Below are 16,730 nucleotides of genomic sequence, written 5' to 3'. Positions count from 1 at the left end.
ATCTTTGGTGTGCAAAATTTTTTTTTTTTTTTTTTTTTCACTCACGAACTCTTACCTTCTGATTTGCCAGACACTAAGTTTCGAGATGAGCGAGCATTCGATCATCAGCTATCAATTTTGCAAGCTTCAGCTATTCAAATGAAGAATTAGTGCCGGAGTGTGTGTGCGACGAATTACTGCACAATTTATAGAAAATGTTTATCTGTGGCGAATTATTGCACACCTGGGTATAGAGAATGTGTACCTGTGGCCACCACGAGAACGTCCATTATGTATGCTTTTCGGATCTATTATTATATCAACAGCCCATAAAAGGCAGCATTTTGGAATATCAGTGGCATCACTCATTTGTGATAGTTTTAAAGTACAGCACAAGTAAAGAGTTTCGCCACATGATGTAGCCAAAGTTGTCCACATTGTCCTCTTCACAACTGGCGAGTTTAAGCTGTGATTAAAGCTTCTCCAAAGAGCGATACACAGAAGGGGAATAATAAGCTTTATTTTCTACTTTAATAAAAAAAAATGCAACAGCTTATTTTCTACTTTAATAAAAAAAAATGCAACAGCATTGCACAAAGTTCTGCAACCAAAAAAAAAAAAAAAAAAAAAGCTTCGCAAGAGTGAAAATTACAACTTAATCCCACAAATCCATTGGTGGTACCTGAGAAACTTGATCGCCTTGGTAATGGGACGAAAACCACTCATTTTGCCACCCCTCAGAAATCAAATGGAAGCATCAAGAATTTCTAGATATTTTGCCAGCTACTTACCAATCTGTAATCCCAAGTTTACCATCCAAATTTTGTGTTGGGCTTCGCAAAAGAAGTATGCATAATCCGCAGCTCTCTTCATAAACAGCCACAAGATAAGCCAATTGAGAGCGAAAAAAGGGACTGACCGAATATGGTAAGCCGAAGAACTAGGGCAATCCAAATTTCAACAATGCTAATTGGAATAAAGCAGAGAAAGGCTCTGCGGCGCTGCCATCCTCCGCCTTGATTTTTAGATGAACTTTAGCGGAGGACGTGTTGATGATACATTCCACAAGGAAGAAAACTGACGATCCTTCTTTCTGAGCAAAGAAGAAGAACTTGTAGTTTGGAGATTGGCCACCAGAGGCGATGCATTGGATTGAGTGGCCTTGCATGTGACGGATAAGCGATTGAGGTGTTGTCAGGCCCACGACTCCTTGGGGGCTTAGAGAAAGTTCCTGAGAGAGGAATAAGATGCAGCTACAAGTCAGATTTTCAAAGACCACAAAATCTTCGCGGAATGTCAAGGTTTAAGATTAGAGAAATGCTTTGGGTCCCCCACTCTTGAGTACCCTACTATGTTGTTGATGTGTTGACATACACAAATAGATTGGTTAGGGTTTAGGGTATAGGGCATAAAAATGGTGCTGAGGATTGTCTAATGGTATTTGGAATTCAGTAACTAATATTTAGGATGTAATAATGACAGTAATGTCATCAACAACATTGCAAGGGACACTTGGGAGGTACCTGTAGCAGCCCTCTTAAGATTAATAGACTAGAATTAGAATTGCCGAACATCAGAGTGGACAGTGAAATAACTCAGGCATATAATTTTACAGGAATTTGCAAAGCAAGCCTTGACAGCTACTTTATTTAAAAGGTACTGCAAACTTCAGTCATAGCCAACTAGGAACAAATAGAAAAAGATCTACACTGCTTTAAGAAGAATAAATAAAATATTTTAAAGAGGATATAGAACTAGAACTTAGCAAAAGAAGAAAACATCCAGAAAGGAATATACCTGTGACAAAGTTATTCCTAGCTGGCCCCATTTCCTCTGGAAAGTCCCAGGATCCAACGCTGGTTTCGTGTTTAGATTCAAGGTAGGCGGTGCTGGGGCAGGAGCAGGAGCATCCGGCACACCCAAACCAAGAAGGTCGTCAATAGCAAAGGCCGGCTGTGAAGTGAACGCTGACGAGCCGTGGTCTATAAGTGCAGCCTCTGTTAGTGCTTGAGGAGCACTGTACGCGGAAGGCACTGAACCATAATGTGCTGAGCTGCCGTTTTCTTCTTTCTCTGATGTGCTTAGCAGAAGATCATTATCATTCTCTTGGTATCTTTGTGCAGATATGACATTCTCGGCAGATTGTGCTCCCACAGACAAACTTGCCAGATCCTCGGAGAACTCAAATGGCCCACGATGCTCTTTGTCAGTAAACATGTATGAGGGCTGCAGTTTCAAAAATTAGGAAGACAAAGCATATGTGAAAATCATTTCAAACAATATAATCAACTCAATATCGAAAGGTAATAGGAATCCAAAGTTGGGGAAAATTTGAAATGGGTAAAACTACAGAACTATGGATAGTCTTTATACTATTCTGATACTCCAACTTGGTCAATATTAAAGAGTAGGATACTTGTAACAGCCAAGGATGGAAGTGCAAAATATGTGAAACTTCAGGGACTGTAGTTTTTTGAGGAAAAAGTTTCGGCTGGGATAGTACAAGAGCTTCCATTTAGAATGGATGGCTGATCCAACTTATAGGAAAAATATGGAGTATTTCTGTGTTACTTTTAACTTGAAAAAAATTCAAGTACCTTTTGATAGACAACAGATAGGGTGTTAAACTCATCGAATATCCGGTCTTTAATTTCACTGCTCTGCGTGTCAGCAAATACTGAAACAGCTTGCTTAGGAGGATTTACTACATGTTCTGCTACAGTAACATCATATTGCACAAGCCTATAGTAGAATAAGGCCCGATCATGGACATCCTGCAACAAGTGACCATATTAATAAGATGTATGGGATTCGTATCCGAAATGGATGAGTTTTCATTTTTCCTAGCAGAAGAAAAATCAACCCATGCCTGGTGTGTATCAGCTAGGCCAGCAGCTAAAGCAGCTCCCAAGGCCTTTTGTGTCTCTGGTGGCCTCTTAAAGAAGCATTTCATAGCCGCTGTAAGAAGATGCAGGCGAACCTGCAAAAGAAAATATAAGATGATTAACATGAGAGTGACACTGGAATCACGAAAGATATTCAATATATAAAAGATGTTCAATATAGGAAAGCAATATGATACCACAGAGACATGGATAACAAACCCTCTCTGGAGGAAGAAACCCATAAAATGCAGGTGAGAAGCCATTAAATTGAGATTTGGCATATTAAGTTGAAAAGACAGTTAGAAAATTTGAGAATTATTAGTACCTCAGGAGCATGCTCGTCATCCCAGTTTTCAATAAGACTTTCCAAAATGTACGGAGCATCAAGCATATCTTGAGAATATTCTCCTAACATCCATATGAGAGCTGCTTTTGCCTTTGGCTCCTGAACATTTTTGCTACTTATATTTCCAACAACAGCAATGCAATCATGACTCCATTGTGGATATTTCCTTAGAAGATCCTTCACAAGTACCTATTAATATTTTTGACAGAAGATTATGTTACATCCTTATAATACATGTTTTAGGACATCAAATTTCGAAAGAAATACATAGTAAAGGGAAAATAATATATAGTTTCATGTTTTGTCAAACACGTACCAGAGTCTCAGCAGTGACATAATCTTTCTCCATCTCAAGAAACTGAAGCAGCCTGTCTACAATTGCATTTACATCATACTGTTGCAATGCGATCTTTCCAACTGCCCGAATAGATTCTCTTGCAATGGGTATGTCAATGTTTCGAGCATATTCGCACAACTCAGTCACTGACATAAACTCAAATTAGGATCAGTATTCGCACAACTCAGTCACTGACATAAACTCAAATTAGGATCAGTGTTATTGAATAACTTTTCACATATCATGAGAAACTGGATGAATGAATATAATCTAAACAAAACAAATAAGGCTATATATTATACCAATTTCATAGGTGTTGCTCTCATTTGCAATAGCAGTCAACATCTCAAGCTTCAGTTTCTTCACAAATGATGGTTCGCTGAACTGGCAATAAAAATGTTTGTAGTCGGAGGAAAATAACATTGGAGCCCGCATGACCAAAAGATGCAAATGGCAGAGTACTGCATATGACTGTTCAGGACTTCCAGCACCAACCAAAGTAAGTAAAGGTGCTTTGATGCGTTCGTAGACCTATGATAGGGAATATAATTTATGAGTTGAGATATTCAATTTTCCTCGGATGTTTTAAGACAGCAAAAAAAATGTCTCATATTTAAAGATCCAATATCAAGTTTTCAAATCAAAAGATAATGCGTCAAGGCTGCAAAGCAAAGAAAATGTGACCAGTCAACATGCATAGCCTGATTATTGATTTGCATGTCCTTTTGAAAAGCCATGCAGCAATAATTATTTTTATGTTCTGTGCAGTCGTAAAATGAAGACATCAACTGCAGCAATCCAGATTCTATGAGCATATAGATGCCGAATGTAGATCCTGACACGAAAAATTGCAACAGCAAAAAGACAACTCATGCAACTTGCAAAAAGTTCATTTCAACAATAAAAGGTGTTTAAGAAGGTTAATAGCCACCTGTTGATGAACATCAGTCATCGACATTGTTAAATGCAGAAACACCTTGATTGTAGCTAAAACAACAGCCCCATTTGCATGTTGAAGTCTATCCTCAAGAAAATTCATAATGTCAAAGATCTCATTGTTATCTCCTGGTATATATTTAGATACTACATCAAGCACAAGGCACTGTGCCCACTCACTGAAGTCTTTGATCCTGCAAGTACATAAGATACGGTTATTGCATAGCCATAGTTCAACAGAAGAAAAGATATACGGCGCCACTCATTTCTTAGCAAAAATAGGCCGTAATAACAATACAGAAGGTTTTTCAACTAGACCGGCGGTCGGAAGATTATGACAAGCAAAGCAAAATTTGATCTACATTCCTTTTACTTGTATAAGATTACAGGATGTAAAAGCAGTGAAAATAATATGCAATTAAAGAAAAGATATACGGCGGAAATTAGGTCCCAGAGAGGTATCCTGCCAAACATTACAAGATGAGTGTAAACAATTTTATGCCCTATATCCTCATTTACATAATCCAATACCCAGTAAACAATTTTTCCTTTACCGTCCATTAGAAGAGGTTAAATCAATTCTTAGCTATTTTAGAATTTCAATTTTCTTCCCCATGAGTGAACTTGATTTACAAATCCAGAGTACGACACTACATGCAACTTTAAGACTTCAAAAGAGCTCCAGAGGCTCTGACAGAGAAATCATATATAGCATGAAATAGAAGAAAATGAGATTTGATTTCAAATCTCACTTGTTTAGGAGAAAAAACACAACAGGCTTGCTGTACAGGGCTTCGATCTCCCTCGATGCCTCCTCTGACTTGCTCGCCTCCAAGTTCCATATCTCTTGCAACGAATGTAAGCAATTTGCGACGACCTATGCAAAACAGTCAAAAATGTAATAATACTTATAGAAGCACGTTACTTCTCTGAGGTAGATCTGGGAATTCCCCTACCTTCCTTCAAAGATCTATCCAAAGATCGAGCATTACCTGGGCGTCGGGATCCGAGAGCATCAAGCTCTTGAGCGTCGCGGGGAAATCGGAGTCGAGGCACATGGCGGCGGAGATGTGGTAGAGTTTGAGGACCCCGAGCGCGGCGACCATGCGCACGTAGGGGCTCCCGTCCTTGAGCCCGGCGCCGAGCGGGGCGACGAGGTACTCGACGAGATTGGGGACGCGGAGCGAGCAGAGGCTGCGGAGGGCGAGTCCGCGGATCATGGGGTCCTCGTCGCGGCAATCCTTCTGGAGGAAGTTGATGGTGAGGAGGGCGAGGTCGGGGTTGCAGCGGGCGTAGTTGCCGACGTAGAGGTAGCACATCTTCTTGAGGACGATGTCGGAGGTGGCGGAGCACATCACCATCTCGCTGAACGCGGAGGAGACGTCGATCCCCACGGTCATGTAGGAGATCACGCGCTTGAAGAGGTCGCGCTTGGAGTCGTCGGCGCCCGGGGCGCGGCTCCCCGCGAGTTGCCGGAGCTGGAGCTTGAGATCGGTCACCTCGCTCTTCCTGCGATCGAGAAGGAGAAGGGGGTGAGAGGGAGAGGAGCAGAGAGGAGGGGACTAGGGTTTTGGAGGGGGGAAAGGAAGGAGAAGGTGAAGGAGATTTACCCGGAAGGTTGAGAGGGGGAAGGGGTTTTGGGAGCGGGGATTGGGGGCGCCATGGCCGATCTCGGCGGAGCTTCGGAAGTGCTCTGTATTTTTTTTCGATTTTTTGTTTTTTGATCGAGGGGAGGGGTCGTATGGCGTGGGAGAACGATGATGATGCTTCCAATTCTACAGTGTGTTACTTTGTTTAGCTTGATTTACATTGTAGGCCATTTCGCAAATAAAGGCCACTTCCTTTGTATTTTTGCAACTGAGGCCATTTTTTTTTTGAAATTTTAATTTTGATTCATTGAATTTAATTGTAGAAACAAGAAATTCTCTAAATCGTCATTTCGAAATAAAAAGAATAATTTTTGTTGTAACCCAGGATCAAATATTCTCTTGTCGAAATTCATAAAGTGAAAAATTTCCCAAAATATAGCTCTAATAGTGAAAAAAAAATACTTGCAATTATGTGTCATTATACTTATGCAGCATAAAAAAAATGTAGTTTTGCTATGCCTTGACTGATTGAAAACTCATCCATTAAGCTCTTAGACTAAGAAAATTCATTTATCTAATCAACTAAGCTTATAAATAGGAAAAAAGTAAAATTAAAATTATTAATCAAGGTCTCATTACTATCCTTCGAGGAGGAAAAAAAAAGAGATTTTTTGAGTCTTTGCATCTATTTTCTGTCGAAGTTGTTCAAAAAAACAAAAAAATAGACAAATAAAAGCTCTCCATCTAAGATTATCAATGTGAGTTATGAAATATAGAAAAACCAATTATTTGATTTGCCTTTACATATTAAACTATGCTTATTGTTAAAATGAATAACTAATTACTTGCAAATCACTTACTCTATTTAAAGATATTTTCCTTTCCCATAGTCAAAATGGGTTTTTTTTTGCATTTAACCTTCTCATAATTTTCTTTTTTTATAAATAATCCTACAAAATTTATGTTTGCAATATTGGCCCTATTTCTACCACGCAAATGCAACGCAAGCGCCATGTGAGCGGCAGTTTAGGATTAACATGATGAATCATTCACCGTATCATCATGTCCAAATACGGTGAATGGTTCATCGTGTTTTATTATTTTCCTACGACGGTATTACGTAATATTTTGGGTTTAAGATTTAGGAATGATAACCGACCGTCCCTAGCGCAAGTGGCAAAAGGACTTAGTGGTTGGTACCCGAGACCCAATTTCAAATCCTAATTGATTCACATTTCCAGCTAAGTTTATTTCTAAATGTCATAAACGAAGCGGGTAATATGCTACCATTTTCTCAGAAAAAAAAAGATTTAGAAAGAATATGGTGAATCATTTACCGTATTCCAACACGGTGAATGATTCACCGCGTTCATTTCAACCTCCATCACCATCGACGCTCACGTGGCGCTTGCATGGCGGGGATAAGACCAATCTTGCAAATATAAATTTTATAAGGCTATTTGTAGAAAAAAAAAAAATCTAAAGATGCTAAATGCAAAAAGAAAAGCCCTCAGAAAATTTGTTCAGCTTTTATCAACATATCTTAATTACTTTTTAAAAAAAGAAAATATGTTCTTTCCATGTGATTGATCTATTTATCATATGTAGACTTAGTCATAATAGTAAGAATTTCTCCTTCTAACCATACAGCATCACAATTTATATTAACTTAATTTATTAAACATCCATCTAGAATCTAAGTTCTAGAAGGCTAGAGATGTAGTACCAGCTAAAGACTAAATTGACTAACAACTTCACTTCCAATTAACAAAATCGTCAATTGGATTACCTCAGCCATTTAATTTAGAATAATAAAACTGTGCCAACTTATGCTTTCTATAAATTTACTAATATGCAGAGATGGACAATTTTAATTAAATAAGTGTAAATAATATATAGAATCGTAATTATAACCCCGAAAAAAGATATTAATTAAAATTTACCAAACATCTTACTTTGCTTTACTGTACAAAATCCCATCTTAGCAATTAAACATTCCACCTACACGGCTACACCTTTCCATCATACTGTAGAGATTTGTGACTATTAGATCCGACCCACTTTGCGCACCACCACTTTTGTGACGCCCACGTGGGCCAAGGGTGAGTTAAATACTCTCATCTAGTGTATTGAGAATCTCGGTCACATTCACTGGTCTAAGTTTTGGGTTTCTTGTCACTCCACACTTCTCACGCTTTAATTGCCATAAATTTCCCTGTTCGCGGGAAAATATCGCTTGAGCTCGGTCCAGTAGACCGAAGCGGTGTAAAAGGTAAAGAGTGGGCTTAAAAGCTTAGAAATTACTTATTAAAATAATAGACCTATATTAAACTTAATTAGAAGTTGATAATAAAATTTTCATCTATCACTTTAAACTTTAAATTAGATTCGCAGCCTTGAATATGATATTTCACAATTAATTCACATTTTCTCTATCAATTATTTTATGATCACAATAAATTTGTTATGATTAGTGTATTCGTTTTGCTGTATTATTAATTTTTTTTTTGAGAGATAGGTAGCACGCTACCTATTTCGTTTATTTCATTTATAAATAAACTTAGCTGGAAATGTGAATCAACTTGGATTCGAACTTGGATCTCGGGTATCAACCATCACGTTCTTTGCCACTTGCTCTAGGAACGGTCGGTGCTGTATTAATTTTTTATCAAAATTGATATGTGCATCTAATATGCTTTAAAGTCTTATATAAACCAAACCTATGCTTAAAGTTTAGAATGCAAATCAATTAGTTGCTGAGTCCTAATATTTGATAGTTAGAGAATACAAGTCCTATGAGAGGTTTCTTGCTCCAAACTGTATTATAACAGCCTTGGTCCACCGGTGACGTGGTAAACCAGGTCCATACAATATACTCCCGTTGCTCGTTGGCAATTCCGTAATTTCGCAACGAAACCGCGGCATCTGGCCCACGTCGCGACTCGCGACGGAGAGGACTAACGGAGAAAAGGGTACCAAGGACGGTGCGAACCGGGAAACGAACCCAACGCTCGGCCTTCTCCCTCTGTCCCTCCACTCTGTAATCTGTATATCGTCACCGTCTCCCTCTTCCTCCTCCTCCTCCTCCTCCTCCTCCTCCAAACCCTCGTTCTCTTCTCTCTCTCTCTTCTCCTTCCCCTTCCCCTTCTCCGCGAGGAGGGGGGGGGATCGCGTGGATCGGCTCGAGAGATCCCCATGAAGGCGCTTCGCCGAGGGTTTTGATCCCGCCTTGCCCCGCGACTTCGATCGGGAGAGGGGGCGGAGATGAGTACGGGGAGGCGGACGATGCGGGACTTGGCGGAGGAGGCGAAGAAGCGCATCGTGCTCCTCCTCATATGCGTCTTCGGCCTCTCCTATCTCATGTCGCGTGAGCTCCTCGTTTCCCTCTTCTCTTACGATGCCTATCCGCAACCTCTTCGATCGCTTCTTCTCGAATTCCATGCTAAGTGTTCGATTCTCTTATATGAATTGTTGTTTGTTGAGCGATCGGAGTTTCTTAGAAGATGCATCGGTACAGTGAGTAGAATCTGAATTGGATCACCTCGAATTAGAACTGCTATAGGGTTACAGGTCTCTGTAGGTCCTTTCGTTGGTATTCTTTGGTTTCTATGGGGTTCTGCTGCATATTGGTTGAATTGAGGATTTATTGAATTTATTAGTTTAGAGGTCTAATTTTTAGATGTTTGCCATAATTTAGGCCGTATACACAAGTGTGTTCAGTTCGACGCCACATTTTTTTTTTTTCTTTTTTTTTCATATGTATGGTTTTAGACGGTGTTACCTGATGATAATCCACCAGTAAAATTGGATATCAAGTACCTCCTGTATAATAGTGACTTATGAAAAAATAAATAAATAATTAAAAATGTATTATTCGTATATTATCAACTATATACATGTGTGATTTATAAGAGAAGAAGTTAAATTATATACTGTCAGATCTTGTGGTTTCTCCAATGTTTATTGTTTTGTAAATTTTCTTCATTGGTGCAACAGTATGAGTGGGGTCACAAAGCAATGACCTTGGTATAGAAAAAACATGCCTGTATTGAGGCTAACTCTCTGACTGTTTGGGCTCACCAGGAAGCTGAAAATGCTAAATTGCGTGCCAAACTGAGATTTGTATGAAGCTTATAAGAGCTTCAACCTCTCCACTACATGTTAGAGAAAAGGAATTATTCGTCAATAGCGATGATTTGAATGTAACAATTTTCATGGCAAAGTTAAGTGCACCTTTGTAATAGAGTGATAGAATGATAATGAATTTGATTTAGTCTTAGTCGACCTTTATCTCGTTTTTGCTACTTTTGGATTACCTACCAGCATTGAGTTTTCAATCTCAGTGACGAGCTCCTCAGTTTGGATTAACCTGCCTGCTGCCGCTTCCTTGATCATTTTTTGTCGTTATATGCTACTCGACCTTGATATTCGAAGAAAGACTATACCATGTAACACAGATTCCTTGGTTGATCAATCTGTGAAAAGGAAATCACTTGAACTTCGCGAATTTTCTTTGGACAAGTCGGAAAAGTCAGAGTGGAGAAAGAAGGTGAATTCCCTAGCAGTTGAAGCAGCAATTGAGCAGTTTACAAGACACTTAGTTTCTGAGTGGATAACTGATCTTTGGTACTCCCGTATAACACCTGATAAAGATGCTCCAGAAGAACTAGTAAATATTATGAACAATGTCCTTGGAGAAATTTCAAGTCGTGCGAGGGATGTAAATCTTATCAACCTTCTCACCAGGTTTCAGATACCTCTTTTTCATTTTGACATATTTTGAACTGTTTTGTAAATATCTGCTTAATATTTATGCTATAAATTATCTACTTTTTTGCAGGGATATCATCAATCTCATATGTAGGCAATTAGAGCTTTACTATTTCTGCCAAGCTAAGATTGGGAAGCAGAACTTTGTAAATCTATCAGTTGATAGCCGCGATGCTGAACTCAAACTAGTCCTCGCAGCTGAAAACAAGTTGCACCCAGCTTTGTTTTCGTTCCATGCTGAACACAAGGTTGTCTAATCCCTCATAAGTTCTCTTTTCTTTGTTGTTAGTCAACCAAGATTCTTTTATATGTAGGCCTACTAAGAACTATTATTTCTGGTGGATTTTAAGTTACATTTCGCGGAAAAAATGGTGGATGCAAATTTGAAGGCCTTACACATATTCCCACATTTTGCTAGTTAGGTTGATTGAACTGATCTGCTGCACGTAAATCCTCTCGATGAACTTTGAAGCAGTCAATAGTGACATATGCCTTATATTTTGATTCTCTAGGTTTTGCAGCAGTTTGCCAACGGGCTTATCTCTATTACTCTAAAGCCTGAAGATCTACAATGCTCTTTCTTCAGATATACTGCTAGAGAACTTCTAGCATGTGCAGTTCTCAGACCTGTTCTAAACTTAGCTAACCCAAGGTAGTTGCTTATTGTTATCAGCTCCAGTTTCTTGATTCTCACTTCATTTGTCCACTGATAGGTTGCAAACTTAATGTGCTTTTCAGATTTATCAATGAACGGATTGAAGCTTTGGCTCTTTCTTATGCCAACAAGTCTGCAAAAAGAACGACAACATCGGCAGAAGAGTCATCTGTAGCCAAGCAAAATGGGCCTCCTATGCCATCAGCAGACCAAATTGCCGCGTTAATGGATCGCTCGAGTCCGGGAGTTGAACTCGTGCAGCTTAGGCACGACCAATCCAAAACAGATGTGCCTAAGAGCAATAATCAGCTGTCTTCAACTACCAGTTTATCCCTAGATACTCAAAATATTAGCGGAAAGAAGAATGGAATACACAGTTCTGGCAGTGAGTGGGCACAAGCATTGGATATATTTTCGAAAAGGAAGAGTCAAGCTCTTGCACCGGAGCATCTGGACAATATTTGGGCTAAAGGAAGAAATTACAAAAAGAAGGAAAGCACTAATCAAGTGACGAAACGACCTGCGCAGAACATATCTACTGGCAATACTCACACTGCTCATCCTCCTGTGTTGCCGTATAATAGTTCGATACAATACCACAAGCACAATGCCACTATACATACTGAAATTCCATCTCCACATGATATTTCTAATGGCTTAAATCACGATACAAATATTTCATACCAAGAAAGAGAAGAGAACAATAATGAAGAGGTTGGACCAGACAGTGAGAGTTCTTATCCTACTGATGATGAGAACAGTACCGTGATGGGTCTTGATTCTCCTGGAACGAGAGTCTGGGAAAGCAAAAGTAGAGGAAATATTGGCTCATCACACATCCGGCATCCTCTAGAAGCTTCTGATTTCCGTGACCCGAAGAAGAGTGGCAAAAGCCATGCTCGCAATCCGTGGACAATGAGAACCTCATCAGGAAGAAAAAGGTCTAGGTCGAGCAGGCTGAAGGTACCATTGTGGCAAGAGGTTGAAAGAACCTCTTTCTTGACTGGAGATGGTCAGGATATACTTAATCCAGCAAAAGGTAATTCAAGAACAGAGGACCTGAGCTATGACCCTGAGATGGAAGCTTTGGATAGAACTTTTAGCGGAGCAGATGCCTCTTCTTTATCATCCTTTTCAGCTTCCGAGTCATCTTATTCGTTGAAATATCCCGACAACAATGTCTTGGCCGATTCTTTTATAAAGTTAAGATGTGAGGTACTTCTTGGTAGACTTTTGCCTTTCAAAGTATTAATATATTAAATTTTGGGAAGTGTAACTACTGATAAATGGAAGATGTAAGCTGATTTCATAATACAGGTAATAGGGGCCAATATTGTGAAGAGTGGTTCGGGAATGTTTGCTGTTTATTCCATTGCTGTGACGGATGCAAACAGCAATAGCTGGTCCATCAAAAGGAGGTATTTGCAAAGAAAATAATGGTTTTCTCTTTTGGATCACATACCTACTCTTTAAATTTTTTTTTTTTTCTCTCTCTTTATGAGGCTTCTGCCTTTCTCTCCTGTACCTACTCATGTTTTTTTTTTTTTTCCCTGTGACTTCTGCCTCTCTGTATTTATTCGTGCCTTACAGCAATGTATGTTCTTCTTTTATATATATGTAGATTGTCCTGATCAATTGTTTTCACTAGATTTCGTCATTTTGAGGACCTACATCGGCGTTTGAAGGAATTTCCAGAATATAATCTTAGCTTACCTCCAAAACATTTCCTGTCATCTGGACTAGAGGTTCCTGTTGTTCAAGAAAGATGTAAATTGCTCGACATTTATTTAAAGGTGTGCTCTTACTTCCCCTTGCTTAACTTATTTTTTTTTTCTGCTGCCTTTGTTCCTCTGTTAGGCTGCTTTAGTCTTTTGATAACATTTTACCTTTCCGATCATGCAGAAGCTTCTTCAAATTCCTACTGTATCAGGTTCTATAGAAGTCTGGGATTTCCTAAGTGTCGATTCACAGGTTAGGACTCTTTTTCAATATTTTTTAGTCTTATCTGATACTTATATTCAGTATAATCTAAGATAGAGTAACGTGGTAACATGATACTTCTATTGCAGACATACATGTTCACTGATTCCCTCTCCATCGTGCAAACTTTGTCTGGTAATCCTTTTCTTTTCTTTTCCTTCTCCGAGGATTCTTCCACTAGAATTTCTTAGATTATCTGTTATTACTAACTCAAATCTCCTTGTGATTTAATATCTTTTGCAGTTGCCTTGGATGATAAGCCATATGAGAAGGGTGCAAAGATTTCCAGTTCGACTGAGGATTTGAACACTTATTTATCTTCCATAGGACAGAATCTGAACGCAAGTAAAGAAGATGCTATAAGAATGAATAAGAACTACAATGAATCTGATGGTTTTAAATTGTGGAAAGGAAACTTGGAACAAAACACAGGAATGAATCCTAAAAAAGAATATCCAAAGTTATACCAAGATAATGTAGGGAGTGATTCTGAAAGCAGAAACAATATTTTTTCGTCCAATAACTCAGGCAAACCTAAGAAAGTTCTCTCTGAAGAAAATAATAGTCCACAAGAGGCTCCTCAGATTGTTGAAAATATGGGGAATTCAGGGGATTCAATTACACCTACTGAAGTAAGTTATATATCACTTTCATCTAACACCAGCCATATTATTACTCCAGATTTTACTTGAACCTATTGTGCTATCCATGTTAACTACTTGGCTGATGTAACTCTTGAGTAGTATGACTTAAAAAATTGCTACGCATTTCGCAAGAATTGTCCTGTGTTAACTATTTGTCTTTGCTGTCTGTGTTAACTACTCGTCTTCTTAATGCAGTGGACGCCTCCAAATCTTAGTGTCCCCATATTGAATTTGGTTGATGTCATTTTTCAGCTTCATGATGGTGGCTGGATCAGGTAAATTGATTTTACTACCTAACTGAAAAGACTGGCTGAGTCATTACTTTTTAGCTTTTACTGCGATAACATGATGAAACAGGAGTTTCATATTTCAATATTTTTAATATCTGAACTTTAGGCGTCAAGCATTTTGGGTAGCAAAGCAGCTATTACAATTGGGAATGGGCGACGCGTTTGATGACTGGCTTATTGAGAAAATCCAGTTTCTTAGAAAAGGAGCAGTAATTGCTTCTGCAATAAACCGTGTTGAGCAAGTATGTCCTTGAGCTTTACTCATATTCCTATTATACCTGTCAAATATTTTGGATGATTGGACCTCTTATTGACTGTTCATTTTTTCTTTATACTTTTGGGAATCAAAAGGTCTTCACTTCCAGCTGTGAAAAAAGATCTCAAAATTGTTGCTTCTGAATTTTACATAAGAAGTGGTGCCTTTTGAATTTAGTGTATCTGCTTTATTCGAGGTGTAGTATATTTGCATCTGATACAATGTGGTTCCAATTTTGATCCTGAATAGATTCTCTGGCCTGATGGAATTTTCATAACAAAGCATCCTAAACGAAGACCTGCAACAACAGTTTCTTCTTCAGATGCTCCAGCCAATGGCATGAAGGGAAACATATTGACTGAGGAACAACAGCTAGAGGCTTCTCGTCGTGCAAAATTTGTCCGCGAATTGATAGTTGGTAAGATTTATGTTCCACTTCCTCTGGCCTATTCTAGCAAGTTAGAAGTCCATTATTCTCTGGCATTTTGCTGAAAGACAACACAATTAAATGATGTTGAAAAATCTTAGTCAATAAAGAGTGCTACTAACTATTGACTACTGACTGATCTTTGATTGGAGGTCAGAGTGTTACAAATATCTTGAATAAACGTATATGGCCTGCTAGAGCAATAGTGCAACTATACAAGCATGCACCATCTTAATGACAATTAATACCATAGTCATTACCAGTGCTCTCCTAGTAAAATTTACGTAGATTTTTGTTATACTCTTTTATTTTATCTACTTAAAATGGACCTGAATTTTACAGAGAAGGCGCCTGCTGCTCTTGTAAGTCTTGTGGGCAGAAAGGAGTACGAAAGATGTGCTCACGATATATATTTCTTTCTTCAGGTAAGTTGTAACCCTAAAAATAGAGCACCTCAGCATTAAATGTTTCTAAACATGACACTGGTAGAAAAGTTGGAACTTCTAGATGTGCTGCTTCAGGTGCTTCTTGCTAGTTAAATAGCTGTAAGGCTGCTTAAGGGCCTGTTTATGTCTGGCTGGAGCTCCTGCATTTCCATTGTCATCACTCAAATAGCTTTTCTCAGATCTCAGCCTATTGCTTCTGGGTTCCAAATGCTCATTTCTGCTTTCTGACAAATCGCAAGCCACCTACATATTCTTCTTAGAGTAGAGAAGCAATTCTATAAGCCGGAAAGCCGGCACTACAGTGTTGTTATAGGATACTGACGGCATCTTAATAGTTCGATCTTTTTCTACTTTTTCCATGCAGTCCCCTGTTTGTTTAAAGCAGCTTGCCTTCGAACTCCTAGAGCTACTACTCCTAGCAGCATTCCCAGAACTGGACGACATTGTACGGCAAATTCATGAAGAAAAAGAGCAGTTTGGGCCGGTGGGGTAATTGACGACGTAGAATGAACCCTAACATCCTTCATGGTTCATCAATCATATCTATTGCAGGAGTTGTTATAATGATTGGGTTATCAAATAGTGGGTTCTTGGTAGTATTGCAACTGGAACCGGACCCGAAATGATAATGTGTGCGCGATGAGTTGAGTGAGTTTCTTGTGAATACGGAAGTGTCGGCGTGCAATTTGGTGTCCCGAGCCCTGTATGCGGAGGTATTTTCTTGGCATGTCTTTTTTCCCCCTCTTTTATCTTTTTTTGGTATATAATTTTGATAGGTTCATGGAAAGCTCCCGGTTTTAGCAGCGACTTGCTGTATAGTGGATTTTTTTTGTTTTTTCGTTTCTTTATTATTTTTTTCTTTCTTTTCACACTTCATCAATGTAATCAACAAACGGCTTTATGAATAGAGAGGTTTTCTGCTTCAGATTGGATGTACTTTTACAGGATTCTTTGCAAAACCAGCGAGCGCAGGTGTGCATATTTGATGCTTTCATTTGATCTATGTAACTCTGTAGCACTGCAAAATTAACTTCTATGTCTATGATACCCCATTATATTATGAAAATGTTCGAAGTTGTGCATCAATCTGGTGCACGCAGTTCATTGTATTATTACATGCATCAAAATTGTTAACCAGTAAACATGATACAACGGGCACTTAAAAATTATTGAATGGAAAGCCTTAAACA

General features: G+C 38.8%; 2 protein-coding genes across 3 annotated transcripts; one reads left to right on the top strand and one right to left on the bottom strand.

Annotated features, from left to right (window-relative positions):
- LOC109722174 (beta-adaptin-like protein A) lies at window positions 433-6,237 on the bottom strand. Its single transcript, XM_020250089.1, has 11 exons — window positions 6,094-6,237; window positions 5,476-5,992; window positions 5,236-5,360; window positions 4,479-4,677; window positions 3,850-4,078; window positions 3,527-3,693; window positions 3,190-3,399; window positions 2,849-2,959; window positions 2,577-2,753; window positions 1,777-2,205; window positions 433-1,210 (listed from the first exon to the last, which is right to left on the bottom strand). Exons 1-11 carry the CDS (start codon window positions 6,144-6,146, stop codon window positions 920-922), a joined length of 2,508 nt encoding a protein of 835 aa, XP_020105678.1. The 5' UTR covers window positions 6,147-6,237; the 3' UTR covers window positions 433-919.
- On the top strand, window positions 9,131-16,465 carry LOC109722156. 2 transcript variants are annotated; one of them, XM_020250051.1, is made up of 15 exons: window positions 9,133-9,439; window positions 10,416-10,818; window positions 10,913-11,090; window positions 11,355-11,494; window positions 11,581-12,712; window positions 12,815-12,915; window positions 13,146-13,290; window positions 13,400-13,468; window positions 13,567-13,612; window positions 13,721-14,109; window positions 14,317-14,396; window positions 14,518-14,653; window positions 14,917-15,085; window positions 15,437-15,519; window positions 15,905-16,465. In XM_020250051.1, exons 1-15 carry the CDS (start codon window positions 9,337-9,339, stop codon window positions 16,031-16,033), a joined length of 3,303 nt encoding a protein of 1,100 aa, XP_020105640.1. In that variant the 5' UTR covers window positions 9,133-9,336; the 3' UTR covers window positions 16,034-16,465. The 2 variants fall into 2 exon arrangements, with proteins under 2 accessions (XP_020105641.1, XP_020105640.1); XM_020250052.1 differs by lacking the exon at window positions 15,437-15,519 and having other exon boundaries at window positions 9,131-9,439.

The sequence above is a fragment of the Ananas comosus genome, linkage group 16, assembly GCF_001540865.1.
Source record: "Ananas comosus cultivar F153 linkage group 16, ASM154086v1, whole genome shotgun sequence".
In the NCBI taxonomy this organism is placed as follows: Eukaryota; Viridiplantae; Streptophyta; class Magnoliopsida; order Poales; family Bromeliaceae; genus Ananas; species Ananas comosus.
Note: the sequence above shows the minus strand (reverse complement) of the source record. Positions and strands in the feature narration are given on the sequence as shown.